Source organism: Sinocyclocheilus rhinocerous, unplaced genomic scaffold (assembly GCF_001515625.1).
Source record: "Sinocyclocheilus rhinocerous isolate Xijiao unplaced genomic scaffold, SAMN03320098_v1.1 scaffold512, whole genome shotgun sequence".
NCBI classification, from domain to species: domain Eukaryota; kingdom Metazoa; phylum Chordata; class Actinopteri; order Cypriniformes; family Cyprinidae; genus Sinocyclocheilus; species Sinocyclocheilus rhinocerous.
This window is the reverse complement of record NW_015638979.1, coordinates 101,347-119,762: the sequence shown is the minus strand read 5'-3', so window position 1 is coordinate 119,762 and position 18,416 is coordinate 101,347. Positions and strand designations below refer to the sequence as shown.

The following is an 18,416-nucleotide window of genomic DNA, read 5'->3' as shown; positions in this document are numbered from 1 at the left end:
CATACACGGAGTTTCGCGCTCAAGTTCACAGAGACCGAGACGGCAGAAAGTGCATCCTGATTGCTTTCATTATTTTACAAAAGCGCAATGTTTTGTTGTTATTGTGAGTGCACAAAGCAATCAAAACCAATAAAAGAACAATAATATGTAAGTGCTGTGACAAGTCTTAGTTAGTCTAACGCAATACACATAGCAAGGTTTTTGCATGTGTGTATATATATATATATATGTGTGTGTGTGTGTGTGTGTGTATATATACGTAAGGGATAATGCACGACGTAGAGGCAAGAACCACCCGACGCAAAGCGTCGAAGTCATCGACACTGACTCGTCATCCGCAGTAGTGATGCGCCTGTATATGCATGTTTCATGCGGATTACATAATCTGAGAATATTCCATTTGAATTGGTTCATTTAAAAGTAGACATTTCACTCTCTATAGATATATTTTTCTGTGTCTGTAAGGCAAGCATACACGGAGTTTCGCGCTCAAGTTCACAGAGACCGAGACGGCAGAAAGTGCATCCTGATTGCTTTCATTATTTTACAAAAGCGCAATGATTTGTTGTTATTGTGAGTGCACACAAATAAACGTAGAGTCTTTACAGATTCTAAAGATGTATTATTTTTATCTGTATGAGCAAAAATGACAAGAGTATTTTAAGAGCAAGTAAGTGCACCAGCGCCTCCATCTGTCCTGCAGTGATCTCTACTGTTCAGCTTCCACACTCCGCACAGACAAATGAACCGCGCACATTTCTCTAGGTTAACATGAGATTGAGCGGCCATGTAAAGTTGCTAATACTTACATATTTCAGATGCTAAGCCATATTTGAGGTCGATGAATGATAGGCAAGCGTTTGGATGTCCTGCCCGATGTACTGTTACCACAAAGACCAGCCGCTAACGATCTGTCTGTCACGGACTGCATGACTTCACCAATGTGGATTTTTTTTCTGCGAAAATTTGGTCGAGCAAGCCTCTTCTGGTCGACTAATGGTTAGTCGACTATTAGGGGGCAGCCCTAATTTGAACCCTTTTCAACAATGACTGTATGATTTTGTGATCCATCTATTCACACGGAGGACAACTGAGGGACTCATATGCAACTATTACAGAAGGTTCAAACGCTCACTGATGAAAACGATGCATTAAAGGGGTCATATGACGTTGCTAAAAAGAACATTATGTTGTGTATTTGGTGTAATGCAAGGATTAGTGCGTACTGGAGACGCGAACCGTTTCAAACGATTCAGTTCGATTTGGTCAACTGGTTCGACCGGTTCACTAAGAAGATCCGGTTAAATAGAACGCGATTCGGTCGCGATCCGGACATCACTAGACGAGACAAAACCAAAATATCTCTTTAGATTTGAGACTTTAGTCTTTGCAACTTTACAGATCTTCTTTATGCACCAAGAGCTTGTAAAGAGAAAGGAAAAATTGAAATCGCATCATGACCCCTTTAAGAGCCAGGGGTGAAAACTTTTGAACAAAATGGAGATGTTTACATTTTTCTAATTTTGCCTAAATATCATATTTTTCATTTAGTACTGTCCTTCAGAGGCTACAGATGATAGTTACATGTTTCCCAGAAGATAAAAGTAGATAGAATAGAAAAAGTGAATATAGAATGCAAGTGTTAGAGGGTCACGTGTAGATGGAAGAGATGTGTTTTTAGCCATTTCTTGAAGATGGCTAAGGACTTAGCTACTGGGATTGAGTTGGGCAGGTAATTCCACCAGCAGTTAAGGTAAAAGTCTGTGAAAATGATTTTGTGCCTCTTTGGGATGGCACTATAATGCACCGTTCACTAGCAGAACGCAAGCTTCTGGAGGGCACATAAGTCTAAACTAGGGAATTTAGGTAAAAACCAATAAATCCCTACCAATGTGTAATTTTTCCATGTTTGATGAAAATCAACAAGGCCATTAAAGCGCTTCTGTATTACTGTCCATCCACCTCCATCTGTCTCCATGTCACAGTAGGCCTGGAAAAAGAAGTGGTACATTTCTGTAAATTAAATCTTTCATGTCCTTCTGCATAAATTCTAATGTCATGCTTTTTTTTTCCAGGATTTATCATAAATAAACCTTTTTGGTCACTTTCTCAAAATGCTGAGAAGTCTAAAATGGAGGTAAAATTGCCTGACTTCAATTAATTCTAAAGAACGGTTTCTTATGAAATGGCTGTCTGTTGGAAAGTTTAGAACTTCAGCATGAGAGTCACACTTAAAGGAATAGTTCACCCAAAAATTAAAACTCTCATTTAGTCACCCTTATGTCTTTTAAACCACATATTATTTTAATACTTCCTTTAAGATATTAGGCAGATGTTCATACTTTTTTATTTCATACAAATAGAAAAAAAAGTTACTTGGAAACAATGGCATTTGGCATTTGTAATATCTAATAGCATATTTTTTTAACTGAACAATTGCTAATTTTCTTTCATTTTATTGCTGGGCTTTTTGCCTTTGAAAATGCAGTGTAGACAGGTACGTAGGGGTTAGAGTGAGGGAATGGGATCAAGACATGACTCGGGTTGGACTTCAACACATACAAATGACTATCCACTTTTGTTGTATGGAAAATAGTTATTTTGATGTTCAGCCTTTTGTGTTTCACTGATTAAAAAAAAATAGTACATGGTCAAAACAACACAAGGGTGAATAATGAGAAAATTTTCATTTGTAAATATTAGGTTTGAATGTTACTGCATTTGCACTTGAGTTAAGGTGATAGAGGTTACCTTGAACTGCTGTTTTGTATCGGGTATGGTCAATGAGTAGACCCCACTTTCCTTGTTCCCTACACTGAAGACTGCAGCACAGTCATTGTACTGATCTGGGTTGTCCTGCATCATTGAATTGCTACCTGATGAAAGAAATGTCTTGTTGAGCCATACTGGATGCCAGAAATTGGATTTAATTACATAGCTATGCTTGCCGTTTTGGTACAAAAACTGGTGTATATAGACTCAATACCATTTTGGATTTTTTTCACAGTGCCCACATTTACTTACTGTTTGTCACCGTATGGACCGTAATTTCACAAGATTACGGTCAAGTTTTAATAATATACTTTCATGATCACTAGTGCCTAGGTTTTTTACTAAAACTATTCTACTATGACTATGCATATTATATGTTTATTGTACTCCAGTGATGAATGTGTTTTTATGTGTCTCTGTCTGATTTACGGTTGAACTTTTTCCCCAAACATTTGAACAGCTGCTGGTGAGCTGGCATAATATTGTTTTGGGTGTTTATTTTGCCCCAGGTCCCATGTGCGAATTCAGTTGAAATGCTGATGCAAGCGGATGGTCACTTACCCACAGAGATTGTGTGGATTAGGTTGTTGACTGTATTTGTCAGTTCTTGCTGCTGCTGCTTCATTGCAGAGTTATCGGAGGATGTTCGGAGCAGTTGTTGCTCCATCTCTTTCATTATGTTAGTCTGCTTTTCCACCAGCTTTTTGAGCTGTTCCTTCTCCTCTTTGAGGTTTTCTAGCTCAGTATTTCTCTTTCCTTCAATGTTCTCCACTCGCTTCTCCAGGACACTAACAGGAACCAAGAGAACAAGCTTTGAAAAACAATCTTCTACAGAGATGTTTTAAACTCTGAAAGGAGTCAGCAACGTGAAGTATGTAGAAAAGTGCCTGTGGCTTGAACGGATCTTTACATACTTAAAGCTTAAAGCAAATTAAAGAGTTTGGAGAGGCAATGTGTGGTGATGTTTTTTAAGTAGTCCAATTAATAATGTTTACCTGTTTTTTTCATTCAGTTTGTTGATTTCATTTATCTGCTGTAGAATTTCTTTTTCCAGTTTGCTGGTTGAAATGGAGTTCTCAAGAAGCTGACGTTCAAGTCGAGTTGTTTGGTTAATAACCTAAAGATGAAAATGGACATTGTGTTTCCCACAGAATGTATCTTAGATAAGACTCTGCAAATCATGAGTATTTCCATATAACTTGCAGACATTGAATCACTCTCTTCTCTGAAAATATTTTGTAGTTTTTCAGCTGCTGTGGTCTTCCACTGACTTTTTAACTGTAAAACCATCTTCAGAATAATTTGGCAGTTCTCCACGACATTTTGTAGAGTATAACATTGTCTTTCCTCTTTTAAGTCTTTAAGAAGTGCACTTACACTAATTGAGACTTTTGAGCAACCTATACTAAAAGCCTGGCTGTTCATTCAACTCTCATATTCTCCTCTTTTCCATTTTGCACTCATGGGGCCTCATTTTAAAATGTTGGGCAGAAACCATCCTAAATTTGATCTTTCGATTATCTCTCAAATATGTGTATGTGTGATTTATAGAATGAACGCACGTACAGAAAATACAGAAAATGCACGTACGCCTCTCTTTCAGATGTGAAATCTATGAATCGCAAATGACCTTGAACTTGTGGGCAACTGAATGGTTTCAGCTTTCTGCCTTGTAAACGACTCCTAATCAATGTCATTAACATATAAATGTTCACCAGTCATCGTCCAAATCCTTTCATTTAGAACAGCGAATTGCAAGAACAGCTTACATTTCCAAAAACCTGCAGTACTCTGACAAAAAAAGTGTGTACGTCTGCTCAGACACTGATATACAGACTTTATATATGAGGCCCATGGTATTCAGGCATTTACATATTATATATATAATGTATATGGAGAGAGAGAGAGAGAAACCTGTATGACTTCGTTTTAGAAAAAGTGTTTTGACCAGAGTACCTGTAAACCATACTTCAGTAAAAGTACAGATGCCTTACAGCATAAACAGTGTGGAGAGCCAATCATTTTTCTAAAATCAAAATAAATCTGAATTCCTCGAAATTGCAATAAATCAAATTTGACACAGCCTTAAATGTCTACAAACACTGAAGGCTCAGCTAAGCTCAAGTACTCAAAAAGGGTGTAAGTCAACCAATATCCATTAAAAGGTCTCAGGCTCAGCCATGCCCTCATCTCATATATAAAACACCTGAGATTCACAACTACCTGCTAATGCATTCACGTTAAGTAGACTTGTTGGCAAGTTTGGGTGACTAAGGGCAAAACACACAAAATGCTGTACTGTCAAATTGTGTCAATGTCCTGTAGATGGCGATATTACTTCTTTTGTAGCAGAAAAAGTTAGATGCCACGCAAAATGTGACATAAATGAATCGGAGTAAAGAGTACATATAAAAAAATTTAGTGAAGTAGTGAGTAAAAGTTAATATCGTTGATACTCAGAAAAACTACAAAGTAGCCAAAAAGGTAATTATGTAAAGAAACCACTGGTTTTGACCATATATATCCAGCCACAGCCAACTATCCCAGATTTTTGTCAGATTTGATTTATTTTTTCTTTAAAATCAGAAATCTGATATTTCTATTGATACAAATTCTATTACTGGCTGTTCACTTGTCTTTAATTATGTCTGAACTTATATTAGTTTGGCTAATAGTAGTTTTGCTGCTGTATTGAAATTTTCCTAGTTATCTACATTTTTGGTGTCATACACTGTTTATACAAAAAGAACCCATGTGGTGTAGCCAGCAAACATTTTAGCAGGGCAAGTAAAATTCCAAACAACTGTCCAAACCAGGCCAATAGAAAAAAACAGTCGAGTCCTGTTAGTTATTAAAACTGACTCCATGCCTGCTGAATTAGACAGTGAATTAACAACCCTCACCTGAGCCTCAACAGTAGTGATTTTTCGGGTTTGCTCTGCTGTCTGACTCAGGAGGCTGGTCCCAATCTTGATCATGGTCACTGTGTGATTTTGCACCGCATTATTTTGAATTTGGGCCATGTCTTGTTTGAGGTTCTCCTGGATGTAGTTCTCCAGCTGTGGATGAAATCAGATTATTTGATTTTTCTGAAAACTGTTGCATCTGAAGTCAATGATACCACTATCTGCATCTCGTTGTTTTTCTATATGATACCACTATCTGCATCTCTTCATGTATATGATTCTGAGAGAGGGATGCTCTGCTGCTGTTTTTCAATGCTGAATGTAGCTTTTGCAGATGCACCTGCAATTTTTAGATAAGACTACAGAAAATACAGCCTCAACCTCTGAATTACAGAAATGCATACCCTGAAAAATTAAACTGTCGCAAGGCATTTAATAATCAAGGAAAGTTGTTTGTAGAAAATAACGTTTGTAAATTAGGCTTTCTTGAGCTTGTATTGATGAAGGGATAGCACAATATGACAATTCTATCTCTGTTAGCAGATGTGGAGCAAGCTGTTTGTTTGTTAAGCTTTTCAACATAAATGTCACTGTAGACACAGGTGATAATGTCATTTAAAAAATGGCTGTTGTTTGGAATAGTACAGTATGAGACTTTCAAGACTTTGTTGGTAAAATGTTCAGTTTCTTGAACCTTTGTGCTGAAATGGACATTTTGTTAAGGCCATCTACACTTGAGTTGACGCTCCATGAAAGAATTTCAAACTCAGCAGTGTTGAGTGCAAATCCTTGTATGTTGTCTTTCCTGTATTGAGTTCCTGAAATGAGGCAACACTCAAACAAACAGGATGGAAGTGAGTTACATGTTTTGTCCTCAATGCAAACATTTCTAGAATGCTGAGAGGAAAAGAAAATTGCAGTGGCCTTGCCACTGTTTGTTTGTTTGCAAAGTATGAAAGACCAATTACTACTGCACTTTAGCATGAATATTTTTGAATTTGTGACTACTGTAATCAGGTTAATTTTGTTTGCCTTCCTTTTTTTTGATTTCACCAAGCCTTTTTCTGGAGCCACTTCACGTGAAGGGTGTCATGACGTATAATCGGAAATGCAAGCTGATCTAATCAGTTGTTTACTCCTGCTCCAAAGGATTCAACTGGCGGCTTGTTTCTTCTGTCTATTTACATGAAAGTGTGACCACATACTTACACATTGTTTTGCTAGCCTTGGCCACTTATTAATCAGATATCCCAATAATGTGAGATTCTTATAGTACAGTTCTTGAGAGCCAAAAGAGGGGGAAGTGATTTCCTCTGACCTTAGATTGAGGTCTTAGAATGGACTGCTAAGAGGAAGAGCCCTTCTTCTGCCATACCAAAATATTGTTTCTTTTGCTTCCAAGAGGATGCAAAAGTTCACTTTTTGCCCTGCATGACAGTGTTTCTAAAATAGAAAATCGTGTTTTTTGTAGTAGTTTAATGTGCATTAAAACATTTTCAGATGACACTTGACACTTTTACACTGTACTCCATCATCTCAACATTTCATACTTTTAATTTAATAGGTGGTTAGCACCGTTTTTTTTATGTAGGGTTATGAAACCCTGGTCTAGAGCATCAACGTTGTCAGATGTGAAATTAGGCAGTGTTAGAATGTTACAGCTAGATGCTGTGAAAAAAAAAAATAATAAAAAACAATCAGAAATTAAACGGGGTGTGCCTCATGTCATGAGCTTTGTACAGTCACAGAAACCCCACATATTGTAAAATAGTGTATAATATTTTAAAACACTGAATTAGTAGAATTAACATGTATTTTTGTTCAAAAGTCACAAATTATATATATGATACTAGATATATTCTAGATTGTCAACCAGCTGTTTAATGGTTGGCTACTACTATTAAAGGGGTCATATTATGTTGCTTAAAATAACATTATTTTGTGTATTTGGTGTAATGAAATGTTTATGCGGTTTAAGGTTCAACCCATTATAAACGAGGCATTCGTTGCATCCAGTGGGGGCATAATTACGGATTATAATGACTTATACTGTCTTATACTGGAGAAATGACAAACAACAATAGTACTCTACACTGCCCGAAACTCGCGTTTGAATAATCAGTGGCAAATTCTTTAAATATAAAAAACGTACTTGCAGTCTGTGAGTCAGAACAGCCGGCATTGTAGTCTACTCTACCAGGATCAGGAAACAGTCCTCCATAAATGTGCTGCACACATCTGAATATGTTGACTCTTAACTTTTATAAAGAATATCTCTTTGGATTTGAGACTTTAGTCTTTGCAACTTTACAGATCTTCTTTATGCACCAAGAGCTTGTAACACTTCAAAGAGAAAGGAAAAATTTTAATCGCATCATATGACCCCTTTAAATACGAATTTTACCGCCAAGCCCATTTAGCTAACATGTCTCATTTTTTGAACATTTTCAGACATGTAAATTGTTGGCTTATATATACATACATATGTGTGTGTGTGTGTTTTGCAATGCGTAAAATTTAGTTCAGTGTGTTACTTGCTATTTCTTTGTATTTTGCTGTAAAATTAGCAAATTGTTTCTAACCCACTTTTTTTCTGTAGAATGCAGTTAGAATGCCCCCAAAATCTTTTACTTCTATATGATATAGTTAAGCAATAATATCACATAAGCAAGCATGCTTTTTTTTTTTTTTTACCAAATATCAGCACTATTGCAAATATGATATTGACAAGTGTCATTTTGTCATATTTCAATATTCAAAAAAAAAAAATGTTAAACATTATAAGATGATGCATGCATCTAATAGGGTATAATGAAAAAGTCACTGCTGTGAACTGATCACCACACAGAATGTTACTGTCCAATACAGGCCTTACCCAGTAAAAGTACCAGCCCAAAAACACACTCAGCAAAATATCATGAAATTATTATTAGTGACAAAAAAAAAAAAATTTAAACATCCAGAAAATACAGAGATATATATTTTTGTCAATATTGCACACCACTCTATAAATAATTATGTATCAATTAGAGCAAGAGTCCAGACTGCGACAGCATTCTTGCACCTGTTTTGGCAAAGAGCAATGAGAAGAGGTGCTTTTTGGTTTTCAGCTGCAAGAAGTATTGTGCTCATCCACAGAATCAGACACTGCTGTTCACCACGAGTAAACTGCTCCAGAGTTGGTTTTCAATCAGGCTGAGACCACCTTGTTCAGACTATCTTAGACTGATTCGCTTTGTGCGGATAAGAGCGTGATTTCTGTGTTGCCAATAATGAACAGAACTAGTGGAGGAAATGTGCCAGCTTCCTAAACAAATGCTCCAATTCAAAACTAAGGGCGTCACATCTGGCTCGTTTAAAGCAGGAACAAACAATTATAACTTTGGTGCAGGTCAGCTCGGTTTAGTGCACTGGTCCTTTGCTTAAAGTCAGTGCTTATGTAATCCAGCTCTTGGAATTTGGAAAAAGGAAGCTTTGGTCAGATCATATAATAAGCAATGACGTTTATTCATTTAAATCCAAGCATTTAATGTTGTTTCCTGATTTTTTTTTAGCTGCTTGAACGCACTGAAGTTATAAAGTTGTTTGGCTTTAAGTCTTGGTTTGGTTGGTTGGAGTGAATTTGATTCGAACACCCTCTCCCCTCCTTCCAGTGGTCTCTTTTTACATTACATTTTGGTCTGAACCTGAGTGCCACAACAAGTACTATCGGAAGCTTACCACCGAAACTTTACACACACAAATCAGCACTTGCATTTATCTACCATTGCAAGAGATGAAAGACAGATACAAGAAATTAATTGTTTTTTGTAAGTGGTAGCATGCAAAGATACAAATTATACATCATCAGTAATGATTTGCAAGTTAGGACAGTTGCTTTCATACCAACTCAAACTGTATTGCAGTACATGTGAACTGTTCTTCTGACCACCCTTTTAGGCAGACTCGGGTACAATTCACATATATATTTAGAAAACTGCTTTCAAAGCAATAAAAAAAAAAAAGAAAGGTGAAAAAAACTACTATCTCTGACATGAAACTCTGCACCAAATCGTCAAGTCTGAAGGTGTCCTCCACTTCTACTTTCTTTACAGTGATATACAAGAGAAATGTTGTACCTTCTGAAGCCATTGCGTGTTGTTCTCCATGATGGTTTCTAGTTGTTCCAGTCTTTGGATTGAGCTGTCATAGTCAACCAGGTCATCTCGTTGCACTTTGTTGGTGTAGGTGCTCGAAGGGCCTCCGCAGTCCTGCGGGTCTGGCAGCAGAAAGGTGTAGGTGCATGGCCCATTCTGGATCTGGTACTGCTTCTTTCCTGTTGTATCTGAATTGGCCGTAAATGCTTCCCCAACACTAAGGCAATAACTTAGTAGTAATAGTATCCCAGGGTTCAGCATGTTTGTTCTGAAACTTTAAATACTTCTACCTGTGCAAGTAAAAAATATCTTCCTTTTTCCCTTATTTAGAGGTCTGGATGTTGCAAGAATAAAGCCACTGAGTCACAGTGTCTACATCCAGTTGATTCTCCTTTTCCAGGATTGTGCTCCCACTGTGTGTGAGCTTCGCTTATATGCCATCAAGAGTAGGAGGAGGAGACAGTGTCACAGAAGCACTAATAGAGTATCACTTGCTCCCAGGCTGCTTGTACTCATCCCTCATCAGCCTAACAGGCTGTTTTCTTAACAGAGTCCTCTGTGAAAGGACTGAGACTCCTCCCATGATCCGTGGCCTCTGTTTGAAAAGCACTGCTTAGATAGAGGAGCATAAAGAACTCTCCAGCCAGACAGGATCTCTAATTAAACTCTTCCTGCTGGATGCTCCTTCTCGCCTGTATCTGCTCCAATGAAAGCCAAGAAAGTGGGTCCCACCAGTGGAAGAGGACGAGGACGCAATGGTTGTATTTGTTTTTTTCTTAGAGGGCTGCTACAGAAAAAAGGCAACTCCGGATGCAGCTGTATAATTCAAGTAATGCAATTTCAGCAGTGTCCAAGTCACACCATATGACCACATGTCCAGATGTGTGTTTTGCTGTGCTTTTGTCCTTCTACATTCTCTTCTTCAAAGCTCTGGTCCCCCTGAATGTTTAAAGAGAGATAAAGAGGTTGGTCTTTCTGTTGTCACTCACACTATCATTTCTAGACCATAATTTCCTGCCCTATATCTCGAGTACAGTGGGATCCAGAAGTCTGACAATTTCGTCATTGAAAACTGCAAATGAGGTTTTAGGGTTTTTTTAAATATGAAACGAAGACAGGTAAAACATCCTCAAATTCTGTAGAAATCTTTTAATTGATGTCAGTTTTTAAGGTTAACTTGTTGCTCAGATTATGTTGTTAATATGATTTGTAATAAAACATTTTGTATTAATCGTCGGCATTGCTTTGTAAAAGGTGTTAAACTAATGACTTATGGTTAGTTGTAAGTTTTTCAAAATTACAGTCAGCCTATATTAAATTTAAATTGAAGTCTGATTCTGCATTAGTATTGGAAATGTAAAAATAGAATACTATTAGGCCAGTTTGCCATAGCATTTCCTCATTTCAGATGATCACAGTATATTGGCCTGAAAAGCTGACATGGAGGAAGGGGAAGGCAGGTGTTGAGGGAGGAAATAATTCCGCTCAGAGGATGTTTTGTCTTTTAACCCCTTGGGTGTCTCCTGCTTGGATATCAAGTTATTGTCGTCACTTCCATTAACACCTGAGAGAACATTGCTTTATGATGACGATCAAAGCTTCTTTTCAGTCTAGAGTGCGTCACAGTTTTCACTGGAAATGTACCTGAACAATTTTTTTTATTCCACTTTTGACAAATCAGTGTATCAAATGTTAAACTTGTATATTATTTAAAGTGGTCATATCATAATGAATTAAATGCTATTCACTGTTTATTATTTTAAGTTTAAAAGCTTACGTATGGTGTACTTTAACATGTTTCTCAACCCTGTTCTTGGAGGTGCACCAACAGTACACATTTTCAAACATTATCAAACACATCTCCAGGAACAGGGTTAGGAAACAAATTTCCAAAACTTAAAATGTCCTCCTCAGTCCAAAAAGAGAATTTACTAAAAAAAAAAAGACACCTATTCAGTGTTCAGAAACGTCTGGTGCTTTTTCATGGCAAGGTAATCCAGAAGAGCTTTGAGTAAAATGTAATTGTAATTGTTTTTGTTGTTGTTTGTTTTTGTTTTGTTTCGTTTTTTTATTAAATACTTCATATGTCAGTATGATAATGCTTTCATCTATCAGTAACACACTGCCACATTTAAAATTAATTCCATTAAATTTTCCCCCCAAAATCAGAGCAGAAAATGCAAAGGAAGGCCTGTCGTCGCTCAGGTGCAGGGGCTGAATCATATCTCCACATTACATTGCGTGGGAGGGCTCCTGTTTGTGTTGTTCATTTAATGTCATAAGGAAGTTGCAGGAGGAAGGAAATTACACAATGTCCTTATTTTTCTTAAACGGAGTTTACAGCATGCAAAAGCTCGGTCCCTTTTATTCTGATGAAAGGGTTTGTCATTTACAGTTTTGGGCCGTTTTTTTTTTTTTCTTTGTATTACACTAGAGACCTGCTCACATTTTGGAGAAAAAAAAATGTTTTTAATTGAAACATTAGATCGGAAACCGTTTAACCCTTTAAAGCATGAATTATTTAAAAAAAAAAAAATTTTAACTGTTGCTTTCCCCTTTTTTTTCTTTAAAATTATCTAATTTTAGATGAGTTAAACATCTTTCCTCTGCAATGGTAGATATTCCAGAAGTAATTTATCACCCATTTGTTTATTTTTAAAGTGCAACGTTGTATGTTGTTATTAAATAAAACAGCACAGTGGTCCTGTCACAATTGCTGTATAGTTTACATCAGTGTAAGCTCAGTAAAAGGGCACATAATGGTCACAAAAGTGCCTATTGTGTGCATCCTTCTGAATTATAAAATACCAAAAGGAACATAAGTTAGTGACAGAATAGTTTTTATTTCATTTTATTTTATTTTATAGCTTCGGGAGAAAGTAGAAATTAATGATAGATGATTGATGATTAGCCTTATGAACCATTGATGAAATGGCCATTATATCAACACAGATATCTCTATCAAGATTTTTAGAGACTAACCAATAATCAATTTGTGAAAGTCTAGACTCTAGATTAATCTTCATTGCTCCATGTGTATACTCTATCATTTATATTTGTATTCCTCCATATATCTATGAGTTTATCGACGTGTCAAAATTACAGAGTCAGCATGGACGTGACTGACAGAAGACAATACCTTCTATTTGACAGACAATCACCTGATGCACAACATGCATCTAAAGTTTGTAAAATATTAACACAGTGAACCAAAAAAAACAATCTAAGGCTGATGATACACGGGGCAACTTTTTGAGCAATTTTGCCGGGCAACTTTTTTTGAGCAATGTTGCTTAGGCACTTTGCTATTGAGAATGGGTAACGAATTTCTATCTGAATAATTTAGATCGGTTGTAGGCCTTGTGTCTCACCTGGTTGCCCGTTGATGGCAACATTTGCCCGAAGTTGCCTGGCAACATTGCTCATAAAGTTGCCCCATGTATCATCAGCCTGACTATAATCAGTATAGATCAGTATAACCAGTCCCTAAAAAGTGAAAAAATTTGTTTGGTCTGTTTGTGATTTGCGGAACACAACATTTAATCTGACTGCACTTTTGTTTTACCAGTTTCACTTTTAGTTAAATTAATTTCAAAGTTTGAAATCAAATGCCTTTTTACCTTGTGTAGACCTTTGTGTAATGAAAATGACCTCATAGCACCATCTAGCTTTCAAGCTGTTTGTAAGTTAAATTAAGTAACATAAACAGACTGAGAACTTAATCTTATTAGATAAAAAGGTGCGGACAAAGCTGTCCTTTAGGAACATTCTGCAGTTGAAAAAATCAATCAATCAATCAATATATCACAGTAATATTGCAACTTTTAGGCTGATGATACACGGAGCAACTTTTTGAGCAATATTGCTGGGCAACTTTGATTAATGTTGGCATCAACGGGCAACCAGGTGAGACACAGGGAAAATTTGCTGGGCTACTTTTTTTGAGTAATGTTGCTTGGGCACTTTCCCACTGAGAATGGGTAACAAACTTTTATCTGGATACTTTAGATCGGTCATGTGTCTCACCTGGTTGCCCGTTGACAGCAATATTGCCCAAACATTGCTCAAAAAGTTGCCCTGTGTATCATCAGTCGTGTCACAAAATGTTTAAAATCATAATATCGTATCGTGGCCTAAGCATTGTGATAAAACTGTACTGCGGGGCCTCTGGTGATTCCCACCCCTAATATTGATGTTACATTTTTCTTGAGATCCTGCATTCCTTCAGTTCTGAACTTTTTACCTCTGCTCCTGTTAACGAACCTTCAACTTAGAGGTCTTCAGGTATTCAACACTTTGTTTCAGTCCCCCCCCCATAAATTCATGGCATAAATTCCCTTCTATAGACCTTGAGTCTCCGACATGCGACTCATCCACACCAAAAGTGTAACCTTTACAGCTTCTTACTGCTGTGCACATTTATTTTTGCAGGATGTGTATATTTATGTAAAGTACGGTGAGCTGGAAAAACATGTTCATATTGTTCCATGTAGTGAATTTCAGCATGCATTTGAGGGAAGCTTTGATGATATTAATTCAATGAGAGCAAAATAAAACTGTCTGAATCTGAAGACATTGTTGTGTTGCCTGTCGTCCCTCTTCCCCTCCACTCCAAAGAGCACCATACCCAGTCATGCAGCATTTTTCAAAACTGTGGTGAGAACTAACCGGGTCTGAAACAGGGGCTTTACTCACCCTCGGGCCATCCAAGATGTAGGTGACTTTTTTTTCTAAAGTAGAAGAGTCAAGAAGATTTTTAGCTGGTCAACAGCTACCGTCTCTTTGAGGGCCGTCACACCCCAAGCCAATGCCAGAGACCTTGCGGCGACAAAAGCCGCCTGTGGCAACACCTGCAACTGCTGCATCTGGTCTAAAAGGTTGTGCTTGAACACACTGCAAAGTAGGGCTGGGTTTTGACACAAATTTCACGATTCGACTCGATTCCCATTCACAAGCTTTCGATTCGATTACCGATTGGATTCGATTCTATGTCGATTATTTTGGATATACATCAGGGTACAGTACATGCCAAATTTTCTCAAGGAAAAAAAATCTCTCAATTAAAGCTGTAAAATATACATGAGTGTCAGTTGGTACAACATTACTATAATATTGAAGGTTGAAATTAATGACGTTTTTACAATAATAAAGTTAGTTATATATTAATATTTCTACTTCAATAAGTTTTTTTTTTTTAAATATAAACATTTAAATGGTGGCTGTCATAAAAACTTTATGGATTTATTCAAACATAAATTAAACATTGAAGAACAGTAAAAATTATAATGAATATGTTATGCATATATTAAGCAAAATGCCCCTCTCTACAGTTTATTTTTCTATCTGACTAATGAGTTCATGGTCACCGAATTTGACACAAATTTCACGATTCGATTCGATTCTCATTCACAAGCTTGCGATTCGATATTGATTATTTTGGATATATATCAGGATCAGGGTACAGTACATGCCAAATTTTCTCAAGGAAAAAAAATCTCTCAATTAAAGCTGTAAAATATACATGAGTGTCAGTTGGTACAACATTACTATAATATTGAAGGTTGAAATTAATGACGTTTTTACAATAATAAAGTTAGTTATATATTAATATTTCTACTTCAATAAGTTTTTTTTTTTAAATATAAACATTTAAATGGTGGCTGTCATAAAAACTTTATGGATTTATTCAAACATAAATTAAACATTGAAGAACAGTAAAAATTATAATGAATATGTTATGCATATATTAAGCAAAATGCCCCTCTCTACAGTTTATTTTTCTATCTGACTAATGAGTTCATGGTCACCGAATATGTTTTTTTTCTGAGGTAAATGTGACGTTACGTGACATTGTTTACAAGCCGTTATATTGGCGTCTTTGTGCGGCTGAAACACAGATTGAGACACAGGATACGGATTGTAAAGTTGTACTTTCTTTTACTTACCTTCGGATGTTTATTTTGTGCTGAAACTGGTATTAATGTGGAAGAGATGATCAGTTCACGTGCGCCTCGCGCTGCCGCTTTTATTGAACCGACGCCACGCTACAGCGATCTGTCACTCCACATTAAACAGCGCCAAAATTGCCGTTTGAGAGAGGCGGGGCATATAGGACCTACAATAATGTACAGTATTTGAAAAATAATGTGTTTTTTGAACATTAAAGCATGTCAACATATTCTGTTACACCAAATACACAAAAGAATGATCTTTAAAAAAACATCATATGACCCCTTTAAATACTGCAATACAACGGACAGAATTTGAAATCTGAGACTTTGTTTCATATGAAAATTACCAAAGCACAATGCTTATTGCGATTTATTGGATGGGAAGTACCCTTCAATGTTCCGTCCATTAACTGAAAACAGGCTAGACTAATCGATTCTTGGGATTTAAGAATCGATATTGTTCTGTACAAATGAAAATCGATTAATATCGAGATATCAATATTTTTTTACCCAGCCCTACTGCAAAGACTATGGTCAGTGGCCTATTAGTAGGGACCATCTATGTGAGAGAAAATAACGATCTATATAAACGGGTATCAATAGTCTATATTCATCATTCAAAAAGGGATAACAAAACTAGGACTGCCTAAATACAAACCATAAGCAAAGCAGCGATTGCTTACCAATTTTATCATTAATGATGTTGATAATTTTCTTCATTCCAGAGGCTCATGTAGTTTAAAATATATTCACGTATTGAAATGCTTAGGTGAAATGACATAAAATTAGAACAGCCTTCTGTCTGTGCCATCTTGATTTCTTGGCTCGCTTTGATCACTTTCAATTTTTTTATCGTGCTCAATCAGCCAAAAAGCCCTTGACAGGGTTCAACTAGTGCCAAAAACAAAAACTAAGCTGATGAACGGTCAATGTTGGCCGACCTGGTGTGGTGTGTCAGACCTTTGAGAGTCAAAAAAAAAAAAAAAACAATCAGGCAACACAGCATTAATACCTGTGGCTGATATATTGAGATCTCATGAAGTAAAACAATAGGTCTGTGCAAGAAACATTTGCAACATTTTTACCTGACTCACTTTTTTACATAAACCATAAAAAAATGTAATTTTACCCCTTCATTCAAGAGCTCTGTGTGCGCTTCTTGTATCAACAGCTCATCAGTTCTTTAGTCAGATTCCTTACTATTTCCTCAGTTAAGTGTACTGTTGGACTAACTGGAGCGCTGAATTAGTTGGCAAAATCTGGCATCATAGGATCACATACGCTGGTATATGGTTCATTTTGAGGCAGAGTGACTTCTGGACATGTCTGAAAGTGAGATTTGATTGTGTAACTTGTAGATCAAAGCTGGTTTGAGCCGTGAACTGTTTCAGATGGTTTAGTCTGATTTGGTAAACTGGTTCATCCAGTACACTAAGAACCGGTTCAAAAGAATGATTCATTTACGAACCAGACATCACTCCGGACCGTTTATCCGAGGCTATGGATTACAGGTAATAATGTTGTAAATAATGTTCAGCTTCTTGCACATTTAGCTTCATAATGTCTCAATATATCATCAGGAGCAATGGGAATTAATTTTGTTTTGCCTGATATGTTTTTTTATTTTTTATTATTACTCTCAAAAGAAACAGTAGCTGTTGACTTGCATTTTACAAATCACTTAGAACCAAGGTTTCAGCTAAAAATCTTCTTTCCTGTACTACTGAAGAGAAAAAATCTCCCACATCTTGGATGTACTGAGATAAGTAAATTAACAGTAAATTTTCATTTTTGCGTGAGCTAACCCTTTAACTTTGAAATGGCCCCATACCATTTATTTGATTGAGACCCCTGATGTATGGACTCTGCTCATGTTACCCATAATATTTAGTAAAAGAACATGAGTTGTTATACGATTTTCTCTCTTCTTGCAGATATGCCGTCTGCAGCAGCATCTCTCTGCTGGGGAACATCAGCAGGATCTGTTCCAGCATCAGCGGCCCATGTTTGTGTCCCCACACTCCCAGCCCCCCTGCAACAGCCTGACAGAACTCATTCAGCTTTGTGGAGGAACTGTATGCCGGAGTGTGCGACAGGCTGGAATCTTTATTGGACAGTATAATGGCAAAAAAACAGAGGGGAGCTGCAGTCTTTCTGAACAGTGGATTTTAGGTAAGATGGCAAATTGATGATAATAATGAGCAAGAAGTGATGTCGTATATTCATAACGTCCCATAAACAAAATCTGTGTGTGCAACAGCACATTGTGAAGGGCTATTATAAAACTATAGGCTTTGTTCAGAATGAATTATTAGCATGCTGTGCTGTCGTACTGCATTGTATATACTAATATACTGCCTATGTTTTTGTTTTTTAATAGTATGTAACACAATATTAACTCTATATGGAAGCCAGGGTCTTGGGACAAAAGTGCCTTCAAGGGGGCAAAAATTGCTCCTGCACAATTAAACTAAATCTATTATGTCTGTCGCGATGAAAATCTGAACATGAATCAAGTCAAGTCACCTTTATTTATATTGCGCTTTTAACAATACAGAGTGTGTCAAAGCAGCTTTACAGTAGCAAATAGGAAAGAAATAGTGTGTCAATGCAAAAGGACAATAGTAAAGACTCAATTTTCAGTTAAAGGC

General features: G+C 36.8%; 2 protein-coding genes across 4 annotated transcripts in view; one reads left to right on the top strand and one right to left on the bottom strand.

Moving 5' to 3' along the window:
- Positions 1–10,125, bottom strand: part of angpt2a (angiopoietin 2a) — a 15,649-nt gene extending 5,524 nt beyond the window's left edge. The window contains exons 1-6 of the mRNA XM_016566264.1: positions 9,797–10,125; positions 5,676–5,831; positions 3,768–3,889; positions 3,334–3,560; positions 2,752–2,876; positions 1,889–1,990 (exon numbers count right to left, since the gene is read on the bottom strand). Of these exons, the coding sequence (XP_016421750.1) occupies positions 1,889–1,990; positions 2,752–2,876; positions 3,334–3,560; positions 3,768–3,889; positions 5,676–5,831; positions 9,797–10,075 (1,011 nt within the window). The 5' untranslated portion in view covers positions 10,076–10,125. The remainder of the gene's footprint in view (positions 1–1,888; positions 1,991–2,751; positions 2,877–3,333; positions 3,561–3,767; positions 3,890–5,675; positions 5,832–9,796) is intronic.
- The window catches only part of mcph1 (microcephalin 1), an 88,505-nt gene that overhangs the window by 58,198 nt on the left and 11,891 nt on the right, over positions 1–18,416 (top strand). For 2 of the 3 annotated variants that reach the window (XM_016566259.1, XM_016566258.1), the window contains one exon: positions 17,700–17,937. In XM_016566259.1, coding sequence (XP_016421745.1) covers positions 17,700–17,937 — 238 coding nt within the window. Of the gene's footprint in view, positions 1–10,144; positions 10,849–17,699; positions 17,938–18,416 lie in introns of those variants that run through there. The other variant, XM_016566260.1, reaches the window with a different exon arrangement.